We start from the raw sequence: 26,344 nt of genomic DNA on the forward strand, positions 1-26,344 counted from the left end.
TTTCCCGAGGACTCATCTTTGGTGACCATCAGTAATTATCTTTGATGGAAGCTGCCAAACAGAAAGCTGATAATTGTCTGGGTCCCGCTTCGGAGACGTACATTTCCCTAATTGCGTCTAATTGTGAAGTGAGTTGTAGCGCGCGGAGGACGGAGGTAATTGCGGAGGGCCCTGTTTTTGTCCCGGCGCTGAAGAAGCCCTCAGCCATTCATGAAGCAGCGCACACACACACATTAGGTTCAAGAGTGCTTTTAAAGGCGAGCTTTCAGCACCATAAATACACTCGGAGCTGCTGCTGCCGAGGACCAGCTCAATTATACGCGCTCATCTTATATCTGCTTCTTTTTTTTTTACTTTTTCATTTTCATGCCATTGATGTTCAACCAATTAATGATTTTCAGTGATAGACGACAATTAAGTTTTGATGTCATGGCCTGATTAGTAATGAAACATCTCAGACTTGGTTTTCAACATAAAAAGTGAATGTACCTAAACTTAATGACTGATTGCTCTATGATAAGGAAACAAATCTGTGAGTAAACAGTGCTTTAAGGTGATGATGTCATAATGTCAGGTGGAGGGCAGGGGCCAATGCAACTCAATGGGAGAAACACAGTTTTAGTAAGAAATCTCCAAAGGCAGTGACTGGATTCACAATCCTACATACATATTATTTTTATGTCTGAAAGTTCTTTATACTGGCCAACATCAGAGAAAATAATTGGACATTAGTTCATATGTGTTGACAGAGAAGACGATAAACTCTGAGACAGTTTTGATTTAATGTGGCTTCTCCCAGAAATGATTGAGATATTAACCAAAAACTAAGACGAAAAAATCTGCAGTTCGCCAGTTATCACAGTTACGCCATAGAATTTTCAGTTGCTCCACCTCGATACAGACGGCATCTCGTCATAAAGGGGGCGTGGCTTCGCCGAGGGGGAAAATAGAATCTTTTGAGAAACACAATTTTTTCACTCTTTTTTGCCATTTTCTGGTGAAATATGAACTTATTTATCACATAAATAAAGTCAGGCGTAAATCAGGCCCATATGGATATTTTCTCACAGCAGATTGTTCAGTTGAAGTGAAATAACGGCAGTTGTAGCACAGAAATGCCGTCTGTATCTATAGATACAGACGGCATTTCTGGAATTGCCCATATATGGTCATTTTTGAAAACAGTTAAGGGGGAAAACAATTTTGAAAAAATTAACATTTTCTCTAATTATTCAAAAACTACTGCAACAAATGCTGAATTATGAACATAGTTTTCTACTAAATAAAGATACAAAGACATGGAGAGGAGCAAAGTGGTTCAACAGCCCATAAATACATAAAAAAATGGAGAATGCTAACATGATGCTACATACTAGCATCGGGCTAATGCTAACGGTTAGCTAGCGCTAGCTACAACTGCCGTTTTTCACTTCTACAGAACAATCTGCTGTGAGAAAATATCCATATGGACCCGATTTAGACTTGACTTTATTTATGTGAAAAATAAGTTCATATTTCACCAGAAAATGTCTAAAAAGAGGGAAAATTGTGTTTCTCGAAAGATTCTATTTTCCCCCTCTGCAAAGCCACGCCCCCTTCTATGACGAGATGCCGTCTGTATCTGTACTGTGAAATTTGCAGTATAAAACTGTAGCCAGTTTTTACCGTATCACATATGCATTGTTTTTTTTACAGTGTAGGCAAAGACAATATTCACAAACTTCCCTTGCGCTGTAACATGTCGGTATTTTTATAAAACAGTGTTAGAGGCCTGGATCTGCCGTCGCCTACATTCACCAAAACATCTGGTTAAAAAATTGCTGAAGTAAAATCTATCACAAAAAACCCAAAACAAAACTCTCCGCACATTCAAACACACACATGTTTGTTTGTATTTAGTTATGTTTCCTAACTCCAGCGTTATCCTCAGACTTCACACTTGTCCCTCTCGTCCGCAGCGCCTACCAGCTGGTGGTGAAGGAGCTGCGCAAATCCAAGAGTCGTCGCGCGGCGGAGGACCCCCAGTGCTTCTCCGCCCCCTTCAACTTCAGAAACGCCTCCATCAATGACTCCCCCTACTACATGGCGGCCGAGCTGCCCCCCTCCAGCCTCACCATGGTGCAGCCCTTCACTGTGGGGGACAACAAGAGCTACGGGGGCTTCTGGAACCCGCCGCTGTCTCCGGCCAAGAGCTACAGCATCTACTTCCAGGCCGTCAGCCGCTCCAATGGGGTGAGTCGCACTTTTCCAGCATCGTTTTTAATTTTCTCATCGTATTGACAGGAAAAGTGGCTTTGTGCAAAATAAATGAGACGGTTCGCACTCCTTGAATGAATCTCTGTTGTTGCATTTGCACCTCAGCCCCGCTCCTGCGTCTGTCTCGCCTCTAAAAAATGTTTCCATAAGTCTGCACCCGCCGAGGGTTGTTTCAATTTTCCACCGCTGTAACCACGGTAACTCCAACGCCATGATCTCATCTCCTCCTGATTTCCCACAATGCAACCCACCCACGAAGAGGCTGGAGACTCCGGCCGAACATGATCATTAGTGTTTTGTCAAAGCCGTAATGAAGATCTAACACCTTTGTTTTGAAGCGAGTCGAGACATTACAAAGTGATCAATTAAATCCTGACGTTGAGTAATAAATGTATTGGAGCCATGTGGTTTGACCCAAAGAAAACTCAAGCAATACATATTTTTATTTTGTCTTTGTGCTGCTTTTCATGCGGTCTCAGGTCTTACGTTGTTGTTCTGACTTGATTTATGTTCCAAGCTTTTATCTCAGAAAGTCGAGATTTAGATTCTTTTGGTGTCCTCCTTCTTAAAAGCTGACAAAAGTCATTTTGAAATAAGGGATTTGCTTAAAATAACTAATTTCATCCTTGATTTGCGAGGTTCATTTTAAGAAATGTCTTCATGGGGCAAAATAATTACACTTCAATGAAGATACAAGAAATCACTGCACTCCAAAAGTAGTTCCAAAAAAATATCTTTATTTACTTGAAATAAAGCTATTGTTTTATCTTAAAGGGATGTTTCAGCATTTTTGACATAGGGCCTCATTTCTTAGTTGTCCAGAGTGTTGTTGATTTCTGGAGATATTTTTTTCTTAAATTCATGCATTTCTTATATTTGAAGAGCTCAGTGGCGCTAGGCTAGTGCATTTCTATGGTATCAGCTAGCCTGCATTAAAAACAGTCTGACCCGCTCCACAGAGCACCTGAGGCAAATCACTTATAACACCAGACTAACCATATAAATGTCTGTGTTAATAGAGTCAGTATAACTGTTTTGCATTTATATCTGAGCAGCATCAGCTTCATGGTTGTATAAGTTATGCAGTGATGGAGTGATCTGCAAGAAAATAGTCCCTCAAAATGCGGTAATTCATGTGATACAAGGTCAGTTACTGTATGTTAAAATAGTTATTTTATCGACACAGACATTTATATGGTTAGTCTGGTGTTATAAGTGATTTGCCTCAGGTGCTCTGTGGAGCGGGTCAGACTGTTTTTAATGCAGGCTAGCTGATACCATAGACATGCACTAGCCTAGCGCCACTAAGCTTTTCAAATATAAGAAATGCATGAATTACAAAAAAAAAATCTCCAGAAATCAACAACAGTCTGGATAACTAGGAAATGAGGCCCTATGTCAAAAATACTGAAATATACCTTTAAAGGCACACTGCGTAACATTTTGGACTGTTGCCATCAGCACAAAACATGCTCTCAGTGACCAGCTTGACACAGAAAATCCTATTTTTGCAGTGAATAATCAAAGAATGGATCTGGATGAGGGCCTAGCCTGTTCAACTCTCAATTCTACTGACTTTAGTCGACATCTCCATGGAAACGTGCTGGAGACGCACCCGCTCCCGGTTAAGTTAGTCATGTTTAGCAGAGGCCGCTTAGCACAAAGGCACATGTTTGTTTGAGGTATTTTTCAATGGGGAAAATATCTATCATGAAATAAATGCTTGTATTTCAGTTTTGTTTATTGGGTGAAATCTTACGCTGTGTGGCTTTAATTTAAGTGTAAATTTCTTGGACACATGAATTGAAAATCGACTCACAAATCAAGGGCAAATTTACTTTAAAAAAAAAAAGTCACTTATTTGAAGATGTACTTTTTGCAGTATTCCTGTTCTGTTCTTTTAGTAAGACCGAAGGTTTGTGCTTCACTAGTTTCGATCTTCCTGGTGGTGGAGGTGACGCTTAATCAATCAAATCAATCTAATCAATGAAGACAGTGTCAAACTTTTACAAAGTACCTTTTGCACATCATTGGTTTATACAGGTGCTCGCTATATAATTAGAATATCATCAAAAAGTGCATTCACTTTTGTTGTTGGAGATTAAACAATAGTGTCTGAGAGGATAGTCTGGGCATCTCTGCTGAGACTGCTGCCCCCGCGACCCGGCCCCGGATAAAGTGGAAGAAAATGGATGGATGGATTGAGGATGGATGAAGAATAGACAGCAGCTGGATGTCTTAAGCAGGAGAAGTTTATTTACCATCAGTGCGGGACCCTGAGACATGAACTCGAGACACTGAGCTCGTCCTGCCATTCAAGTCTGTCTATGCTTCCACAGAAGAGGATCAATACCCTCAGCTTGTATAAACCCCAAATTAAAAATCTCATAAAAGTAGAATATTTTGAAAATGGACTGTAAGCCAAAATCATTAATATTATAACCAAGGCTTGACTTATGTGACTTTGCATGTAATGAGTCTATATCATACATTAGTTTCATGATATTCTAATGATATGACGAGCACCTGTAAAGAAAATCTTAAATGATCTTAAACTAGTGTCAATCTCGAGCATTTCCTTTGCAATTACGTTACAGAATTAAAAGTAGCCGTGCTTGTCCCCATTTCCCCCAGGATATAAAGTACAAAACATTGTGCGCATTTCGCCGATGCAGGGGCAAGAAAACCCCTACAAAATCAATCCTCTGGCCCATAAGATGATTCTGATGAATACGATTTCCCACAACAAAGATCAAACACGTATTCAGGTATTAAAAATGCAAACAATATGGTTAATTCCTGGTTAATTTCCAAGGCAGGCTGCCCGTGTGAAAGTGATATTCAGGATTTGGACGTCTCTGCAGCGCTCACAAAGTGCAGTCATCTGCATCATTTGCTGCTGTCAGTCAGTTTGGAGCGTAGGTGTTGTATTTGCAGAGGTGGATATCTCCACAAACACATTTGCATTTTAGACGACTTGGCTGGAGGAGTCGGCTCTTGGATGAAAAGTTAATTTGAATTCTGCACAGCTTTTGGATCATTTTCACCACCTGTCCATCACAGGACCACCATGTCTCCCCTTCAGCGCAAAATCATCCCCGAATCATTTCAAAAGTTACAGTTTTCATCATTTTCTGCTTCTGACACCTTGATGTCGACAAGGAGGGCACATTCACACAGAGATTCACCTCCTGTGCAGGCGGGAAGAGTAAAGAATAATAAAAACATGGTCCAGGGAAAAGGCGGGGTCTTTAAAGCAGGGGTTCTCAACCTTTTGGCGCCGCAACCCCAGTAAAAGGGATTCGTGACCCCCCCCGCCCGGGTCACACCGTGAGAAATAGAAATAGTAGCCGACATAATTCTTAACCTCTTAACTCCCGCCTGAACCAAGAGGATCTTTTTCCTCACGTCATCACATTTTTTTCCCATCATTGTAACTTTTTGTCATTTTTTGTCACATTTTTGTCATTTTTTTCGTCAATTTTTGTCAATTTTTGGTAATTTTTTTTTGTCATTTTTGGTCACATTTTTATCACATTTTTGTCCCATTTTTGTCCTTTTTTGTCACATTTTTATCACATTTTTGGTCCCATTTTTGTCCCATTTTTATCACATTTTTGTCACATTTTTTTCTTTTTTTTGTCAATTTTTCGTCAATTTCTTGTGACATTTGTGTGACATTTTTGCCACTTTTTCATCAATTTTTCGTCACTTTTTTGTCAATGTTTTCTCACTTTTCTTGTCCCATTTCCATCATTGTTTTTGTCTCAACTTTTTTCCAGAAGCTTTTGGACTGGGGTGAAGCCAAACTGGAGAAAATGTGCTCGGTTCAGGTGGGAGTTAAGGGGTTTAAAAAAAAAAAATGGCTAAAATGAAATTCATCAAACTAGAAAAAAAATAATGGCACTCAGGTAAAATAGCACACACATGCTACAACAAAATATCAGATTATATGCTAATGAAAATATGGCTATTTTATCTAAATGACCTGGCGACCCCCCAAATATGTCTCGCGACCCCCAGGTTGAGAACCACAGGCCACAGTTTTTTCACACTGAGATATGTTCTTACCGGAGCTAAGACGAGTTGATACGTACCTGTCAGGTCTTTGTGTCCGACAAAGAGCTTGGTCGCTTCCAAATCACTCCTGTTTGGAGCCATAGGAATATACTGGGAGAGGCCAAATGCTGACGACATCTTTGGTCGTGTTGCGTGACTGAGGGCACGCACAAAGACCAGACAGGGACGCATCAACTCGTCTAAGCTCAGGTAAGAACATATCTCAGGATGCAAAAACGGTGGCCTGTTCCTTTAAGTGCTTTTTCAGCTTTACTCAAATCTAAAAGTTTACAGCCTATAGGCCTCATTCGAAAGACCTACAAAACTCCTCTAAAGGGATAATTTTCCTCGCGTTTTTTGTTGCTCTTTTTAGTCACTTTTAATCGAATTTTTGGCAATTATTCGTCACTTTTCTGTTACTCTTTTGTGTCATTTTTGCTGCTTTTTCGTCACACATTTTTGCCACTTTTCTGTTATTCTTGTCAGTAGCTTTTTTGTTGCATTTTTGTCAATTTGTCGTCACATTTTTCTCGCTATTTTGACCCTTTTTTTCAAGAAGCTTTTAGATTTGAGTGAAGCCAAACTGGACAAAATGTGCTCGGCTCAGGTGGGGATTAAGAGGTTAAAAAGTGGACGGTTTTGTTTTGTAAAACTTAGGTGTCTTCGATTCTTAAAGCAGCACTAAGTAACTCGTTTACCTTTACAAATCCGTAGTCCCTCTGGCGGTAATACAAGTGTTAATGGGATGATTGGAGGGTCTTTCATCTCCCCTGGTGTCTCTGGCCAGAAAACCCCAATTGCAACTTGACTGCCCCTGGGTCGGTGTCACCAATACACACTAATGGAATCACGAAGAAGAAGCTAACATGCTAACGGGCAAAGCTAACTGCGGGCTAGCGTCACTTTAAACAGTATTTACAGCCAAGTTTGAGTGAAAAAGAATGATCTTCATTAAGTAATGGGATGAACAATATCCCTCTCTCTCTTTGTCTTTTCTGTCAGCGTAGTATTCACTCTCACGGACAATTAATGAGTAAAAAACAAGCACAACTTGACACCTGCAGTTGCGCTTATGGCCTCCAGGGGCAAGAGTTACTCACTGCTTTAACAACCCAGGAAAATGTCACGAAGGGGATGTTTTTGTTTGTGTTTTCTTGCGCATAGATCAGAGAACACTTCATAATCTTTAGCTTTCAAAAAGATGATGAATATGAAATGCAGGGCTTACAAAAGAACCAATCAATAAGTCGAGTCTCTATGTGTTGTATATGTACGTTAATTGTGAAATGCCCCCGGTCGGTAAAAGCTAGCGTGAGATGAAAGTGCCCTGATGAGCACGGCGGAGTGTGAAAGTGGTGGACCGAGAGAAAGCAGGCCTCACTCTGAAGAATCCAGCTGACAGTAAAAGCCTGGAGGTTTGTCCTGGTGCTCTGACAGTCTGTGTCCGTGTGCTCCGGCTCGGCCCCACACTCTGCGGGGACTTACCTCCTGACAGCTCACGTCCATCAACACTCATCCTAAATGCGAGGAGGAGGAGGACGAGGACGGGGGAGGCTGTGGGGGCGCAGAACGGAACAATGTGGAACAATGCGGTGCTTTCAAACACGTCAACAGTGTCCAGTCATGTGTTTGACAGCCGCCAGCAAAGCCTCTGTACGGGAAAAAGGTTTGCACAGTAGCAGCCACATTGCCGTCGGTTTGCCCAGGGCAGGGGCGGACTGGCCATGTGTCCATTCTGGAAGAGCACAGAAGGGCCACCGGTTTGGCCTCTCACTTTACCTTACCCCCGGGCGAAACCGAGCTTTACCCAAATCTAAAAGCTTAACCTCTTAACTCCTGCCTGAACCGAGAGGATCTTTTTCCTCACGTCATCAGATTTTTTTTCCATGATTTTTTTGTTGGGTATTTAACTCATTTTTGTAACTAATCTTTTTTTTGTTTGTCATTTTTTGTCACATTTTTGTCATTTTTTGGTCACATTTTTATCCATTTTTTGTCACATTTTTGTCTTTTTTTGTCACTTTTTTGTCTTTTTTTGTCATTTTTTTGTGATTTTTGTGACATTTTTGCCACTTTTTCATCAATTTTTCGTCACTTTTTTGTCAAACTTTTCGTCACTTTTTTGTCACATTTCCATCATTGTTTTCGTCTCAGTTTTGTTGCTATTTTCACAGCTTTTTTCCAGAAGCTTTTGGACTGGGGCAAAGCCAAACTGGAGAAACAAAATGTGACGAAAACGTGACCACAAAGCAATGAAAAAAGCGATGAAAAAACAACAATAACATGACCCCCGAATAACCCCCGAATAACAAGAGAAGAAAACACAACGAAAAAGTGACGAAAACAGGCCAAAAAGTCACAAAAAAGTAATGAAAAAGCAACAAAAACATGACAAAAATGCAGCGACAACTTGACAAAAAGCTACCATCACTTTTCTAGATTTTAGCTTTCAAATGAGGCGTTACAGTAAAGAAAACGCTCTCGGTTCAGGCGGGTGGTAAGAGGTTAACATATGTATTTGTGGAAGTGTCACATTTACGCTAATTTGGGCCAGGCTGACCAGAGTCCAGGGCTGTTTTTCAGTCCCAGTCCGCCCCTGGCCCCGGGGCATTAAATTCTCCTACAGCAGGAGGAGTTTTTGTATTGAGGAGCTCAGTATTCACCTCTCAAACTTCACAATGATATCGCGTGTCCACTGCCCCGCCCTCTCTGCCCGCTCAGAGGTAAATTGGCCTCACATTTACTCGGTTTTGCTCCAGCTTCCTCCAGAGACCGGGCCCATTAGCGTGAGGTTTCTGGTCCGCGGCAGCCTCAGCGTCTAAACAGGACGGTCAGGACACGTGTGGACGGTGTCTCTGTGGGACAGCGCGGGTCCCAGGGCGCCTCATTTAGAGGAACAGCCCACTGACGAAGTCCAACTCCAGAGACGGGACATAAAAGAAATGCAAAATAGATGCGCCTTCAGTTCCCCATTGCAACACACACGCAGCCCCTGGAAAACAGCGAACATTTACAGAGAAAAAGCTCGACGTAATTACCTCCTAATTGTGCCGTCAGTGAAATGAAAATTGAAATGGGTGATGTGGAACCTCGGCAGGTGCTGGGCGTGTATTGTCTGTCCGCATGAGCCAGGTGTGATCTATCGTGTAGAGAGAGCCTCCTCATCCATCATCCGCTAACAGACATTTTCTGCTCCTTTAACTTCACACAGAGACTTTAGGGACTTTACACTCACTGTGTTTAGGAGCTGGAATAGAATCCAACTATCTGCTTCAAACAGCGAGACATTAAACAATGAAAGAAAGGCAAGGCGTGTTTATTTATACCGCATTTCATACACAAAGCAACTCAATGCGCCAATGAAAGAAACAAGTTAAGAGTCCGACAGTCGACAGTGAAACAAATGGATGCTTCTTCTTAGGGTCCATTTTGAAAACACTCTGTAAAACAAGTGGGGAAAAAAAACACATGATAAGAGAGATCCATTAAAGGAGAAATTCAGATATGTGTCCAGGTCTGCAGGACTCTTTGAAAAGGAGTTTATACCTCTGGAGAATCCGACTCTAACCGCTGCCTGTGCAGATGTATCTGAACACGACCCAGGCCCAACCCCAGCTGTGCATGGTCGGCTGAAGTAAACAAGACCCCGTCTCGCTCGTCCGCTGGGAATCTCTATCTTACTCCCTTTACCTTTGGCTGCAGCCTCTGTTCTCTGCTCATAGACTCTGTATCAGACATTGACTTCCATTCTTGCACTCTACATGCTGTAAACCATGTAAAACACCACATCACTTATAGTGTAAAACTACAACTAAAAATGTGGAACTGTCTTAAAGGAATAGGCCACCGTTTTTACATACTGAGATATGTTCTTACCTGAGCTTTGACGAGTTCTTTAGGACCTGTCTGATCTTCCCCCGTGCCTTCAGTCACGTAAACACAGCGCAGACGGCGTTAGCATTTAGCCTCTCCCTCTCTCCTCTATAGCTCCAAAACAGGTCAAGATAGAAGCTACCAAGCTCTTCCACGTTTTCCCTATTTAAATATGGTTACGTGAAGTGTTCCACTACAAAGTATAATTACACACAATGAAACAATGTGGATTTTCTAAGCGGATAAAAGGGGGAACTATATTGTAAGGCGTAATAATACCAGGAGTAGCTCGAAATCCGCGCAGTAATCTTCACTTTACTGTGCGGATGCCAAAGTACTCCTGAGAAACTACGAAAAACTCTTGAATACCACAATCAATATTTCTGAAACTCAACGCAGAGTTACTGAACATACTTATTTATCAGGCCCATTAGCCAAAAATGGTGTACCTACTGCTATAAAAGTAATTTTTACCAAAAGAGAAAAATGCTAACATCCGAGTCGGCGCAACAGCTACGCTAACCCCGGAAGTAGTGACTTTAGTAAATGTTCCTTTTATAGCAGTATGTGCAGCATTTTTGGCTAATGAGTCTGAGAAAAAAGAAGGTTCAGTAGCTCTCCGTTGAGTTTCAGAAATATGTTTTTTTCCCGCCTCCAGCTAAGCCCGGAATGTTTACAAACGATTAAAGGTCTATTCACCTTGTTCTGGAAGTTCGCCTGGGTGCCACCATGAATTGTGCCCGCCCCTTTTCTCCTATCAGGACTGGAGTCCAGATAAAATCAGTCACTGCACGAAAACAAAGTCCATTTTAGGCCACGCAGAGAAACGGTGACATGTTGGTGCAAATGAACACATATCAATCAACTAAACATCAGATTTTAGCGAGATTTTTACCCGAATCGGGCTAATACTAACAGCTTGCTAGCACGAGCTACGACTGCCGTTTTCTCACTCATACTGAACATCTGCTGTGAGAAAATATCCATATGGGCCCGATTTACACGTGACTTTTTTTTAAGTGTGGTATATAAGTTTATATTCCACACAGGACCTTTTGAAGTTGTACGTGGCCCTTTTTCTCTCTGTCCCCTTCGTGGCGCGCTGGTTTTACTCGGCTTCTTGGAGCGCAGAGTGGATTTTGATTGTGTGGCAGGGCAGTTCAGTTTCGCAGGCTACAGACCCAAACCGAATCCTAAAACCTCACCTCAGTGTTCACTCTCTGCAAACTTTCCAAATGTTTCTTTAGCGTAATCTAAAATCATGAAGAAAAGTCACGCCAGAAAGAAAATACTATGTCCTTGTACTTGTGAAAACTACCATCAGGTCTTTGCTTTGAAGTTTTACATCTGCCAATCTGTGAGATAAACTAAAAGCCTAAAAGCTGGAAAACAAAGCTGTTGCTAAACTTAGAAATCCTGTTCCTGACAAAACAAATTGAACAGACATTTTGAGAGTCTCTGCTCAGACTGCTGCCTCCGCGACCCGGCCCCGGATGAGACGGAGGAAAACGGACGGATGGATCTCGAGAACTTTCGTACGATCAGTCGCTTTGTTTCGATTGTCAACAGCACACGGCACATTTAAATTTAGAGAAACAAACTCTGTGCATTGCCCTCGACGCTGCTCAGATGTAGAAACTGACAGTCGCCGCGTTCGTCTCGTTTGATTAAAACAAATGGGTCGAGTTCGTGTGAGGAAGCCGATCTTGAGGATCACACTGAGTGAAGATCAAGGTGACAGCGTCGTAGTACAGCATCGCCACAGATGAGCTCAAGGAGAAATGAAAGGAGCCGGATTCCACGCTTTGAACCACATCAGGAGGAAGGAGACGCGTGATGGATTCAGGATGAGAGAATTATGCCATAACTGAGAGAAAGAAAGAAATCAATCAATCAAACTTTATTTACAAAGCGCTTTTCATGCCGAAAGGTGTCACAAAGTGCTTTACAGATTACAACATTTAAAACAATGCACCTGCACAACCTCCCATATATATTTTATATATTAGGATTAAATTAATAGATTAGTCAGTTAAAGGCTAAACTAAAAAGCTGGGTCTTGAGCTGCTCTTAAAAACCTGAACGTTCTCCTCAGCCCTGAGCACCTCCTCAGCCCTGAGCTCCTCCTCAGGTCTGAGCTCCTCCTCAGCCCTGAGCTCCTCCTCAGGTCTGAGCTCCTCCTCAGCCCTGAGCTCCTCCTCAGCCCTGAGCTCCTCCTCAGGTCTGAGCTCCTCCTCAGGTCTGAGCTCCTCCTCAGGTCTGAGCTCCTCCTCAGGTCTGAGCTCCTCCTCAGGTCGTTCCAGAGACGAGGGACGTAATATTGGAAAGACGCCTCACCATGAGTCTTTTTCTTGACTTTAGGAATAACTAGGAGACCCCTGAGGAGCGAAGGGGCCGTGAAGGTTCATAAGGTAAAAGCAGTTCTTAAAGATAAGAAGGACCAAGACCATTAAGACATTTAAAAAACATTAAAATAACTTTAAAATCGATCCTGAAACACACGGGGAGCCAATGCAGCGATTCTAAAACCGGTGTAATGTGGTCCCGCCTCCTGGTCTTCGTCAGGACTCGAGCTGCTGAAGTTTGTAAAAGTTGTAAACCTGAGATCCTCTTTTTGGGAAGACCAGAAAGCAGGGCATTACAGTAGTGGATATGACTAGTGATAAAAGCATGCATGAGTGTCTCCATGTTGGCCCTAGAGAGAATGGGGTGGACTCTGGCCATGTTCTTTAGATGGTAAAAACCCATCTTTGTGATATTCTTAATGTGTGGAATAAGTCACAGAGTCAAAGAGTCAAAGATCACACCCAGGTTCTTCACCTGTGAGGAAGGATTAATAAACAGTTTGGGTAGTTTGGAGAGAATTATGCCATAACGGAGAGAAAGAAAGCGCACTGGAACATTGGGAATGGTCCAACTTAACGATACATATCTTTTAACCATGTCATAATGTTGTTCTCATGCCCCACATATTCTATTTCATTCGTACTTCACAACTTCATTTACCTCGACTGCAGAAGTGCTTACACTGCGTTAACGATTATTATGCAAGTTGTATTTCAGTGCCTTAAAGGTAAAACAAAATACATGTTTTCAATGAAACTCATGGATGGTGTCGTGTCTCGGGGCTCTTTGAATCACTGACGTTAATCTCAGACGCCTGTGATGATTAGTTTTCAGGTTAAGCCCAGTTAAGGGAAAAACTACTGAAAAAGGATGTTCCACTTTATTATGCAGACCATTTTCAGGCAGTATGGGAAAGAAAAAGGATCTCTGCTGATGAAAAGCGTGAAATAGTTGAATTGGACTAGGTATGAAAACCTTCGATATTTCTTGAAAGATGAAGCGTAATAATCATACTGTTAAGAGATTTGTGGCTACACACGGGTTTGTGCAGATAATGGCACATTGAGGACGGTTTCTGCCAGACAAACACATCTGATTGAGCTCTTAACTCCCACCTGAACCAAACACATTTTCTCCAGTTTGGCATTACCCAAATCTAAAAGCTTCTTGGGGGAAAAAAAAGCGTGAAAATGAGAAGACAATGAGGATGTGAACGCAGCAAAAAAAGTTCAAAAAGCAACCAAGAGCAACAAAAAAGAGACAAAAATGTGACAATAATGCAAAATGTGACAAAAAAGTGACAAAAGAGCAGCAAGAAAGTGACAAAAATTGATGAAAGTGCCGCAAAAAAGAGACAAAAATGTGACAATAAATTGAAACAAAAAAAAAGCGATAAAAAGTGACAGAAAAACCCAACAAAAAAGTGTCAAAAGAGCAGCAAGAAATTAACAGAAGTGCAACAAAAAAGTAGCAAAAAGTTACAAAGAAAAGTTGGCATAAATGAGAGGAAAAAAACATGAACATATTGACAAACAACATGGCAACGACGCGAGGAAAAACATCAGTTTTGTGGGTCTTGGCTTTCAAATGAGGCTTTCTCACTCTGGCCTTTAGGCAAAGAGGAGAGAATGCATTCGGTTTAGGCGGACGGTAAGAGGTTAAGAGAACAGCTGCTACAAAACAGCAACATTTGAAGCTGCCGGTGCCTCTGGAGTCTCCCGAACATCAAGGACCCTCCTGAGGCTGCAGCTGTGCAAAAACCTTCTATACGGGCCTCCATAAACTGTTCACTGAATGCTGACGAGAAACGGCTGCAGTGACTTTATTTCTATGTGATAAATAAGTTAACAGTCCGCCAGAAAACATCTGAAAGGAGAGACTTTTTCAGACAAATGTTGCAAAGGCGGTTTGATTTGTGATTTATGTTGAAACGTGAACTGTGCAAAATCTTGAGTGTGACTGATCTCTCTTGTCGACAAAACCGACGGATTTAATCTCTCCTCTTTGTTTCTCTCTCCGCAGGAAACCAAAATCAACTGCGTCCGCCTGGCTAACAAAGGTATGAGCACTCTTCCTTTGACACAAAACATTCACTGTGACTTTGATGACGACTTGTACTTACAATGTTTCACCCACTTCATAACTTTCAAAGGGCGCGATCAGAGTCTGAACTACCGTAAATTCTCTAACACTGGCCTGTATTCCATTAGAGGCCGGGTCTCTAAGAGAGGCCGGGTCTCTGACAGAGGCCGGGTTCGCGGCTGGCGGAGGCAAATTAAAGCCGGTCTCTAAAACAGGCCGGGGCTTTTATTAGAAACTATAGCGGTAGAAATATTTCCCATGTTAGGAATTTGTCTCATACTGGTGTAAATGAAAACTGCAGGAAGTAACAAACGGGAACCCGGGCCGAGGGGGACGCTGCGGAGGAGCTGATCCGAGCGTAACTTTGACACAGATTTAGCCACTTTTCAAACCTCCTGTGACTATATTTGGAAACAGGGCAACAAATGTTGTGTGACCCTCCAGGGTTTTAATAAAGTCTCCATCGCGTCTTCAAAGCACGTCCAGCTGCTCCGTGTGCAGGTCAGTCCCACGCCTCAAAATAACTCCTCCCATCAGCGCGAGCGTCTCGTCTTCTCTCGGGTCAGTCTCATGATCGATCACAAACACAAACGCTCCGTCTAAACTCGCCTTTACACAAGATAACAACAAATAATCCGGTCCACGGTAAAAACGAAACAGAAACCTGCAGTGACATTGATGTCAAAGCTCCGCTAACAGCAACGAAACACTTCCTGTTGTCCCGACAAAATAAAAGGCGTCAATGTTCCAGCCGCTGGGAGAGGGTTTGAAATGTTAATTAATAAATGAACCTAATATTTTAGGTGCAAATGGACACAAATCTCGTTTTTCTTCGTTTTCCTGGTCGTCCGTTTTCCTCAAATAGAAATAAAGGCCTGTCTCTAATTGTGGCCTGGTTCCAATAAAGGCCTGGTCCTAGATGTCCTTGAGTAAATAAAGGCCTGTATTAGAGCATTTACGGTATATCGAACAAACTCCACCTCCCATCATGCTTTACTCCCCGCTCTGTACATGTTCATTCCCTGAGCAAAGCGCCGCCTCTCACGCTGATTGATCCCCTCCATTAGACCCTGTAATAAGTTCTCCGCAGCGTCGGCCCTAACTACATTTCATCCACCTCTGTTTTCGCTCCCCTCACGTCTCCCGGCTTCATTTGCCGATCATCCCCGGGCCAAAAACACCACCGCGTGCGCTCTGAAAGCTTTTGAGTTCAGTATTGATTTCCAGCACCTCGTCTTGCTCTCCTTTCATCTGCATCTCGCATTGATTTGATTTTTCCATCACTCTCCACCGTCTGCCTTTTTTACCGTTGTGTTTGCTTGCTCCTCATTTGTGCACATTTGTTTTCCCCCGGCTGCGGCTCCACTCTCGTCGTCTTGAGAAACAAAACACATTTATTATCAACAATGTTATCTAGCGGGACTTAAACACCAGATCGACTACAGGTCTTTTGAGATGAATTGAAGTATTTGGGGAATACAGGAGTCGTGCATTGACCTTGGAACGGACCAAACTTGATAGTCTAGATCTGAATCCACTGATCTGTTTTTGTTATTGAACTCTGGTCGCTAAATATACCTCCTCAAGAAAGCAATAGAGCGAACCAAAGGTAGAAACTCAAGTCAAACGCATCACTACGCCTTTCATTTCCATCGATTCATTCTGCCATTTTCTCGTTCTTTCCCTTTTGCTGTCACTTCTCTTTATGTTTGGCAAACCCTTTCCAAACCTGGCTGGACGTCAAAGCATTACAGTTGTGTTTTCCATTATTATGTCCCTTTGCCCGACTCCGCACAAACCCATGCGCCCAGTGTGTCTTTGCTCGTCATGGGTCATAACCAGAGGTGGGTCGTGCTCAGTTTGCTTAAAGTGCATAGGTTTTAATGCTTTTGAAAATATGACTTATCTAGGCGGATAACATTTGCTGTAAGTAATAATTATCATTTTATTTCAGTGAAGGAGCAATTTAAAGATTTTGATTGGATTTTTTAAGCTACTGACAGGAAGTGACATAGACGGAAGTAAAGTTCCATAGCACTGATGCAGAAAGGGGGAAATAGAATCTTCAGTTTTTCACACTTTTTAGCCGTTTTCTGGTGAAATATTAACTTATTCATCACATACAAATAAAGTCAAGTCTAAATCGGGTCCATATGGATGTTTATTCACAGCAGATTGTTCAGCAGAAGCGAAAAAAACGGCATTCGTAGCTATCGTTAGCATTAGCACAGCGCTAACATGTAGCGTCAGGTTAGCATTCTGCGTTGTTTATGTATTTATGGGCTGTTGAGCCACTTTGCTCCTCTCCATGTCTTTGTATCTTTATTTAGTAGAAAACTATATTCATAATTCAGCGTTTGTTAAACTAGTTTTTGAATAATTAGAGAAAGTTTAGAATTTTCTCCAACTTGTTTTCCCCCTTAACTGTTTTCAAACATGACCATATAGATACAGACGGCATCTCTGGAATCGCCCATATATGGTCATGTTTGAAAACAGTTAAGGGGGAAAACAATTTTGAAAAAATGTAAATTTTCTCTAATTATTCAAAAACTACTTTAACAAACGCTGAATTATGAATCAAGTGTTCTACTAAATAAAGATACAAAGACATGGGGAGGAGCAAAGTGGTTCAACAGCCCATAAATACATAAAAAATGTAGAATGCTAACCTGATGCTACATATTAGCATCGGGCTAATGCTAACGGCTAGCTAGCGATAGCTACAACTGCCGTTTTTTCACTTCTACTGAGCAATCTGCTGTGAGAAAATATCCATATGGACCTGATTTACACTTGACTTTACTTATGTGATAAATAAGTTGATATTCCACCAGAAAATGTCTAAAAAGAGTGGAAAATTGTGTTTCCTAAAAGATTCTATTTTCCCCCTTGGCGAGGCCAAGGACTGCAAGAATTTAAAAACAAAAATCTCCAGAATCAGCAACACTCGGGATAAGTAGGAAATGAGGCCCTCAGTCAAAAATCCTTTAAGTCAAAATATTCTAAAGTAACTACTTGGCTTCTCTACCCGCCTCTGGTCATAACCATAAAGTCACAGCCAATGAGCTACAACAACTACACTGCTGTAGATATTCATGTATGCGGAGTCAGAGATGACAAAAAGCTGCTGATTGCTTTAGAGGTTGGAGGGCCATTACCGCTTACAACGGCACGTTCAACATTTGAAGTAGTTGTTGCGGTTAAATATTAAAAAAGCAGATGCTGTACATGCTGCTGTTTCGTCAAAGTGTCACCTGCAGTCTGTTTTCGTATCGGCTCAGCTTGCCGTACTAAAACTGTGGACACGGATGAGTGAACAAAGCCACATTCCTCTTTTTTCAGGTTTAATTGCATGCTGGATATCAGGGGCAACATCCGGCCCGGGGGCAAAATCAGGCCCCTAGGAAGATCTGAGAAATGTTACTAAACACATCAGAGATCAATGCATAAAGCAGTGGTTCTCAACTGGTTTTAGCGTCCTGACCCATGATCACCCTGGGATGACGAGCCGCGACCCAAAGACTACTTAGACTTATAAAATATAGTTCAAAATATTGTCTTTCCCTCAAACATTATTGCAGAATTAGTATTAAGGCGAGACACGGCAGGTGAAAACATTGATTTTTCACGCAGTTGTCAATGTTGAGTTTAAAAAAAGACCAAACTTTCCCCCGAACGATGCTTATTTTATGACGTTTTGTTACGCATTTATTCACAAATATTGATATGATTTAGATCCACGTGTCCTGCGAAGGGTTCCCGAGATGACTCTACAATTCAAATATGGTCATTTCCTTTCTGGGAGAATCCCGCGGGGAAAATACGGAAGAAATGCACTCACGCATGCCCACAGCTTACAAGACTTTAAAGGGACTATACAGAGTTTAAAAATGTTAAAATGAAGTATTTTCCTCCCCCTACATGTTCGAACAATGTCCTAATTTGTAGAATGAGCTCAGGCCTGTTCACCACAACTGCCTCTAAAATCCTGCACTGTCACTCAAAAAGGTGTTACGAGCTTAATATAGAAGGTGCAGTTACACGTATGGCCTGAGGTGGCAGTAGTGAGCATAAAATGACCAACTTGCATCTAGTCTCTTGAAGGCCGGATTTCTCAAAATTAGGTTTTTGTTCCACTCCAAACATTCGAGTCTTAACGAGGACTCAACAATATTTTAAAGGTTTTTCAGCGGGATTTTTTAACTAATTCCCAGCCTGATTTATTCAGCTTTGAGCACAAAAAAACAAGGCAAAAATGTTACTACATTTTTCACCTATGAACAAGATATCCAAAATCCTTCATGAAAAAAATCTTTGTTACTGATATATCAACAAAATAAAAACATACATTCAAACCTGGGTCTGTCCATTATTTAGATTTCGCTGAATTTTTATGCATGAAACATTTTATTTATTTATAAAAACATAAAATTACCGAAAACTTCCAATAAATTTGTCCTCATATTTATGTCAGTGATATACAGCAGACGTTTTTTTTTTTATTGATATCACTAAAAAAAAAAATCCCCTGTTTACTTGTGGTGTCTCGCCTTTAAGGGACTCAATGCAAATTGGTAATTTTATACTCACTACTGCCACCTCAGGTCTTACGCGCAACTGCAGTCTCTATATTAAGCTCATGCATGACGGCACTTCAGACCCAAATTAACAGGATTTTAGAGGCAGGTCGGGCTCATTCTACTCCTTACACTGCAAAAAGTAATTTACTGGATTAGTTTAAACATCTCAGTTTGAGCATAATAATCCAAATTGTAGTTGTTTTGACTAGTTAAAATTTAGTTGGGCATTTGACCTAGATTATTTCACTTGTTCTGAGATGTTTCTGACTCGTTTCCATACATTTCCCCGTTATTTCAAGTAGGTTTCTCTGTCAATGGGGTAAGAAAAATGGTCTTGTCCCATTGGCAGTTTCACTTTCTTATTTCAAGCGAGTTTTACCATAGAACCAGTCTGAGCTGTCATCAAACTAGCAAAATAATCTTGGTCAGATTAGGAAAAAGTGTCTAAATGAGTGAAAACCGCTCAAAACAAGGTACATTTTCTCAGTTCAAGTCCTTTAAGCCAATGCTTGATATTTACTTTTTGTAGTGTAGGACATGGCTGGAACATGTATGTGGAGGAATAAACACAATACATTTTTTTTTTAACTCTGTATAGTCCCTTTAAAGAAGCCAAAAAAATCTATACTTTTTTCTGTACATAAATTAGTTGAGAACCAGTTGAGAACCACTGACCTGAAGTGCTAAATCCTGAGAATACAGTCCATTCCTTTAAAATTCCCAACATCGGACGCTCCCAAAACCCCCTAGTGGGTCATATATGACAAACTAGGTTCATATTTTGCTTTGGGCCACGTTTGGGAGGTTACGTAGATACATTTCCCGCCACAAAGCAAACTTCCCCACACCTGCAGCATCACAGCATCAAAGTCATTCAACAAAAGCCGAAGAGTCTCCATCATATCTTTGTTCTGTAAAAGTCGGAGAGTACATTTCTGGTTCCTTTTTAACCAATCCCATCACAGCTCCTCTTCCATCTTGAGTTTTTTTCCCCCCCCTCCGCTCTTGACTGTTCAGTGCTGTGTCTCACCCGTGTAATCTCTCTCCAGGGGGTCCGGTGGAAACAGTTCTTTTTTCTTAGACTATTTTCTTCTTCTTTCTTTTTCCTTTTTTCTTTTTTGTTGTTTGTTTGTTTGTTTTTCTTTCTTTCTCTCTCTGTCTTGCTCTCCGGCGGCGACTGGCGGCCCTTGGTCTTAGTGGTAATAGGTAGGGGACAAATAACAACGCCGTACATTCTAGTCATCCCAAGCGAAGGTGATTATTGCTTCCCACGCACAATCTTTTCTTATGTTTCAATTTTCCATCATTGAACTAACCCCCCCCCCTCCCCATATGACACTATACCCCCCCCCCGTTTTGGTTTGACTCACTCTCTCTTTGCTGCTAATGCTTTTTTTTTATGTATGATTTCCTTCCATCTTCATCTCCATCTGCATTTGGTTTTGCATGTTTGCTCCTGCTTGGCTGTCGCTGGCTGTTTGAACTTTCCGTCTTGTGTCCACATGAACGACAAAAACAATGATGATTTGTCAGTGACTGCAGTGCATCTTGGGCCTGGAGATGCTTTCTCGATCTTCCACATGGAGGTCTTGTAGCATCTTCATTGCAGCACGAGTACTTGATTTGCACATTCATAGGTAGAGGAACACTTTTGGGTTTGTGCGAGGAGGCCAAAAACACAATCCCTTCAATTATATCCTCTCATATCTTTGCTGCACTGCAAAAAGTGGATTCTAAGCAAGTAAAAAATGTCTTACTTTAAGAAAAAGTAATAATGTCTTGCCGAGCAAAGTTTTCTTGAGAAAAAAAATCTTGTTTCAGGAAATAGAATCGAGCCATTTCTTGTTCAGATAAATTTGCTAAAAAACATGCTAAGCTTTAGACAAAGAATATTTTTTCTTATTTTAAGAAAAACTACGATCACAGCAACTCTTAATGTAAGAACTGATTCTCACAGATAGATAATACATTCCATTCCGAAGGTCCTGGGTTCGATTCCCACCAGGACGGGACCTTTCTGTGTGGAGCATGTTCTCCCTGTGTCTGCGTACGTATTTATTAGGAATATTTTGCTCAAAAATTAGTAATTAAGAAGCAACATTTAAGTAAAATACCCCTCAATTTTTCACTAAATAAGAATGTTTTCCTTCCATTTCCATTTTCTGAGGACATTTTGCTTAATTCTAGTTATGTATTTGCTTACATTTAGTGTTTCTTTCTTGTTTTATGATGAGAAAAGTATTCTAGGAAAAATAATTCTTAGCAAGAAAAAAATGCTGACCCCATTGGCAGAATTTTTTCCTTTAAACAAGACAAAACGTCTTTTTTAAAGATTTTTTTCCCCTTGTTTTTAGAAGGGTACTTTTTGCCGTGTGGTTCCTCAGAAATATTTACCAAATCCTTATTTCCCAAAAAATCAAGAGAAAGAGTAATGTGTGTACACAGTTATTCAACACTATCATTTAAAACCACAACGATACAATACAATCTAATAAAAGACCATATTTACAATCATCTGTACTGGTTTTCCAATAGCATTTTCCTTCAAGTTTGTAGAACGTTCTATAGAACCGAACGTTAAAGCAGAACTAAGTAACTTGTTTTCTTTAATTAATACTTTTCGTAGTCCCACTGGGGGGAAATACAAGTGTTAATGGGATGGGTCTTTCACCAATACACACTAATGCAGGGGTGGCCAAAGTGGGACCCGCAGGCCAAAACATGGCCCGTCGGAACAATGTCATTGGCCCGCCAGAGGGTGACCTACTTTTGTGCAGCGTGTGGTTAATACCAACTCTTTCCCATTCATTCTCAATGGTAAATATTGATGCAGTACACTTTTTGGCCACCAGCATCAAATTGGGGGCGCTGTTTCACTCCTTTATCAATCACAGAGCGTTGTCGTACATCAACTTTCCCAGTTTTCCAACTTTTAGTGCAAAGGTTGTTGATGTCAATAAAGGTACATGTTAAAGGCACACTGCGTAACATTGTGGACTATACTGTTGCCATCAGTACAGACCATTTTATTAATGAGCAGCTTAACACAGAAAATGCTATTTCTGCAGTGGGTAATCAAAGAATGGACCAAAAATCGCTGCACTCATGGAGTCAAAGCTAGCAGGCTATCGGCAAAGCTAACTGCAGGCTAGCGCCACTTAAACAGTATTTACAGCCAAGTTTGAGTGAAAAGAATGATGTCCATTGTGTAATTGGATGTTCAACATCCCTCTCTCCCTTTGTCTTTTCTGTCAGCGTAGGATTTACTCTCACGGACAAATAATGAATCAAAAATGCAACATGCTACGACACCTGCAGTGGTGCTTATGGCCTCTAGGGGCATGAGTTACTTAGTGCTGATTTAAGGAGCTACATAACAGGACAAAACTATGATGAAATGGATCGAAATCAGTGTTAATTTCGTCGACTAAAATATTTAGTCTTCATTTTAGTCAAAGTGATATTGTTGACGACTAAAATTGGACTAAAACTAAATTAAAAGTTTTTCATGAGACTAAAACTATGACTAAAATGTCCAGATATTTTAGTCGACTAAAATGAGACTAAATAAAAATGAAAAGATCAAGTAAATTCTCTGCCAAAGGATCAGCTCTGAGCTTTGTTCATGTGGAGCAGCTCCATGAAGCAGAGGAACAAGATTAAATATGATTATAATGAATATTATCAATGCAAAGTCGACTAAATTCGTCATAAATTTAATCGACTAAATTTACTTGCAATTTTAGTCGACTAAAACTAGACTAAAATCGAATTACATTTTCGTCAAAAGACTAAAACTAAATTCCAATATGTTGTCAAAATTAACACAAGATGTTTAGACCTGGTTTAGTTCATCTTTGTAGTTACTGAGCTTTTCCAACCAATAAACTAAAACTGGCATGAATATCTAACAAAAAAGAAAAGGCTCAACATACAGCGATTTTTGGTCCATAGATATACATAAGCAAACACTATGACAACTGTCCAAATGCTTTCACGTGAACAATGAATCCAATATTTCACTTATTACGGAATGAATGAATCCAGAATACTTTGCGGTTTTGACAATGCAATCCCAAACTCTATTTGCAACACACAGTGCAGCTGTAAAAGCATGGCTTCGAATGAAAGGTAGAGAATAAAAGCAGATTCTCGTGTAATTTCAGCACTTTGACATTTAGAAAGCTACTATTGTCCTTTATTATCATGCATTGTGCTTGTGTTACGGCCCTCGCGAATGGAACTGCTCGCTGCGCACAAACAAGTGTCATTCCCTTTAGCCGCGCAGTCTCCTTTAATCCAATCTGAAATAATGATGCCAGGGCTGAACGTTGCTTCACTCCGCGCTAATCCCTTTAGCGCTTTATGGCGGCACAAAGACGTGACAGAACAATATGAATGTTATTGAGCGACGAAGCCTTCACTCCGACAATGGGGCGACGGAAGAGAATGGCCGCGCGGTAAACTGCTGCCACACTCGTCATGTTTATCGTCCAGTGGGGAATGAGAGTCCACGGCCCGGCTCGGAGTCCGCAGTCGCATCCAAATGAGATCAATATGTAGCATTCACATGGAGAGAATGGAGACGGCCCGCCCGGAGCATGCACCGTGATTGTTATTGTGGAAGAAATACAGTTCGGATTGTTAGAGACGACGTAAATAATAGTTATGATGATTCACGTGTTTTCTAATGGTCCTATGGAGAGTATACGGAGAAGGCCATGGCTGCACCAGCTCAGCTAAACTGTGAAAGGATCCCCAAATATATCAGACCTAAGAGATAAGGACAACATGTCGTAACATAGAGGGGAAAAAACTGTCTCCTGTTTCTCCACCATTACTTTAACAAGTCTGAATTATGAATATATTGTTCTACATACAGATACAGAGGCTTAGAGAGGTGCAAAGTGGTTCAACAGCCCATAAATAGAGTTCAGGAAATTCCACAGTTACCATGGAGATCCGCCATCTTTGCAGCTGTTAGCATAGATTTTCCAACATTTGCTAACATTGGCAACAAATGAGCAGATAGCGGTCCTGCTGCTGGGTTGTTGGCCTCGGTCGGCCCCCCCAGGTCTCCTGGTGTACTGGCCTGTCTCCTGGTATCTCCTCCAGGCTCTGGACACTGCGCTGGGAGACACAGCAAACCTTCTTGCCACAGCACGAATGGACGTGCCATTTTGGATGAGCATCACTCCCTGAGCAGCTTCTGTGGGTTGTAGATGCTCCTCATGATCCCTCTAGTGGTGAGAACACTGGACAAATGCAAAAGTGTTCCAAAAATACGGTACAAAGGATGAAGACAGGGAAATGGTCTGTGGTCACCACCTGCAAAACCATTCCTCTTTTGGAGTGATCTTGCTAATTGCCGCTCATTTCCACCTGTTGTCTGTTTAATTTCCACAACACCAAGTGAAACTGATTCACAATAAGCGTGGCTTCCTAACTGGACAGTCTGATATCCCAGAAATTTGACTGACTTGGAGTTACATTGTGTTTTTTGAGTGTGCCCTAAGTTTTTGTGAGCAGTGTATATATAACTCACTGTGGTGTCCAAGTGTTTTAATGTGAACAATAACTCAAAATCTCCATTAGTTTACAATTGCTGCTAATCCCATAATGCTTAGCGATATGACGTCACATTCCTGAACTCTATTTTCCCCCTCGGCAAAGTCACGCCCCCTTCTATGACGAGACGCCGTCTGTATCTATCACATGTTCGGTGACTAATTTCTCAGACCTGTTTCCTGTGTGGGGATCTGAGCCGTAGTCTTTGCAGAGACATATAACAGCAGTGTCTCTGATGGAGGCGGGGCATGTCTTTCTCCATCTCTGTTATCGTTAAGTCTGAGCTCCGTCTCGCTCTAACGAACACGGAGCAACAGTGATGCAACACGTGGCCCTCACCCCGCTTCACATTCACAGCTCTAATGGGAAAATCCACCTCTTTTACAATGACAAACACATGACATTGTTCTGGAACGTCCTCCACGTTTTCACGTTAGTTCACTCGGAGCGTTTGCACGAGATTGAGTCAGACTTTTAAAAGGGAAATGCGAGTCGTTACTGTCTGTTAACACAGTGCCGTTGCGAGGGCATACACAAGTGTTGCTTAAAGTCAGTCAGAAAACAAAACAAAATCCTGGAGAGTGGAGCTCCAACAAAAGCAACTTTGAGCTGTTTTGCACCAAAGTGTCAACAAAGCTCTTTATAAGAAATTCAAGGGCTTTGTTGTTGTAAAAAAGACACTTGTTAGATCTTCAAATACGCCAAGCAAGACTGTTTACTGATGACATTTAATTCGTTTAACACAAAAGGCTTTGCAGAATGATCCAAACAGAGATGGAGATTGAATTCCCCATTACAGTGACCGATGGAGATTCTAAGATGTGAAAGAGGACTTAGGGCTGCTCGATTATTGAAAAAATAATAATCACGATTATTTTTGTCATAAGTGAAATCACGATTATTCAAACGATTATCCGTTGCCTTTAAAGCAGTACTAAGTAACGTGTTCACCTTAATAAATCCGTTTCGTAGTCCCTGTGGGGGTAATACAAGTGTTTATGGGATGATTGGAGGGTCTTTCATCGCCCCCTGGTGTCTCTGGCCAGAAAACCATGTTTGCAACTTGACTGCCACCGGTGCGGAGAAAGCAATACACACTAATGTAATCACGAAGAAGAAGCTAACTGGCTAACGGGCAAAGCTAACTGCGGGCTAACGTCACTTTAAACAGTATTTACAGCCAAGATTGAGTGAAAAAAATATTTCCATTGTATAATTGGATGCACAGTATCCCTCTCTGCCTTCGCCTTTCCTGTCAGCGTAGTATTTGCTCTCCAAGACAATTAATAAGTTAAAACATCGTAACGTGCTACGACACCTGCAGTTGCGCTTATGGCCTCTAGGGGGAAGAGTTACTTAGTACTGCTTTAAAAAAAAAGTCTATCTTTATTTTATTTATTTATTAATCAAAACACTATGATGATATTTTATGTTTTCTGGACCGTCATAAAAGTACAAATGATTTCAAGTACGCCTCGATTAAAGAGAGGTCCCTGTTTCACACCTGCCCCCTGCTGGCCGGCCCTCACACCTGCGCAAGCAAACTGAGCAGTGCGGCCTGATGACATCATCACACA

At 41.3% G+C, this 26,344-nt stretch overlaps 1 protein-coding gene across 7 annotated transcripts in view; it reads left to right on the forward strand.

Moving 5' to 3' along the window:
- Positions 1-26,344, forward strand: part of ptprt (protein tyrosine phosphatase receptor type T) — a 339,518-nt gene that overhangs the window by 166,215 nt on the left and 146,959 nt on the right. For 4 of the 7 annotated variants that reach the window (XM_079579208.1, XM_079579213.1, XM_079579209.1 and 1 more), the window contains exons 14-16: positions 1,959-2,232; positions 14,557-14,593; positions 20,397-20,453. In XM_079579208.1, coding sequence (XP_079435334.1) covers positions 1,959-2,232; positions 14,557-14,593; positions 20,397-20,453 — 368 coding nt within the window. The remainder of the gene's footprint in view (positions 1-1,958; positions 2,233-14,556; positions 14,594-20,396; positions 20,454-26,344) is intronic. The other 3 variants (XM_079579211.1, XM_079579212.1, XM_079579210.1) reach the window with 2 other exon arrangements.

This window comes from Gobius niger (assembly GCF_951799975.1).
Source record: "Gobius niger genome assembly, chromosome: 20".
NCBI lineage: Eukaryota > Metazoa > Chordata > Actinopteri > Gobiiformes > Gobiidae > Gobius > Gobius niger.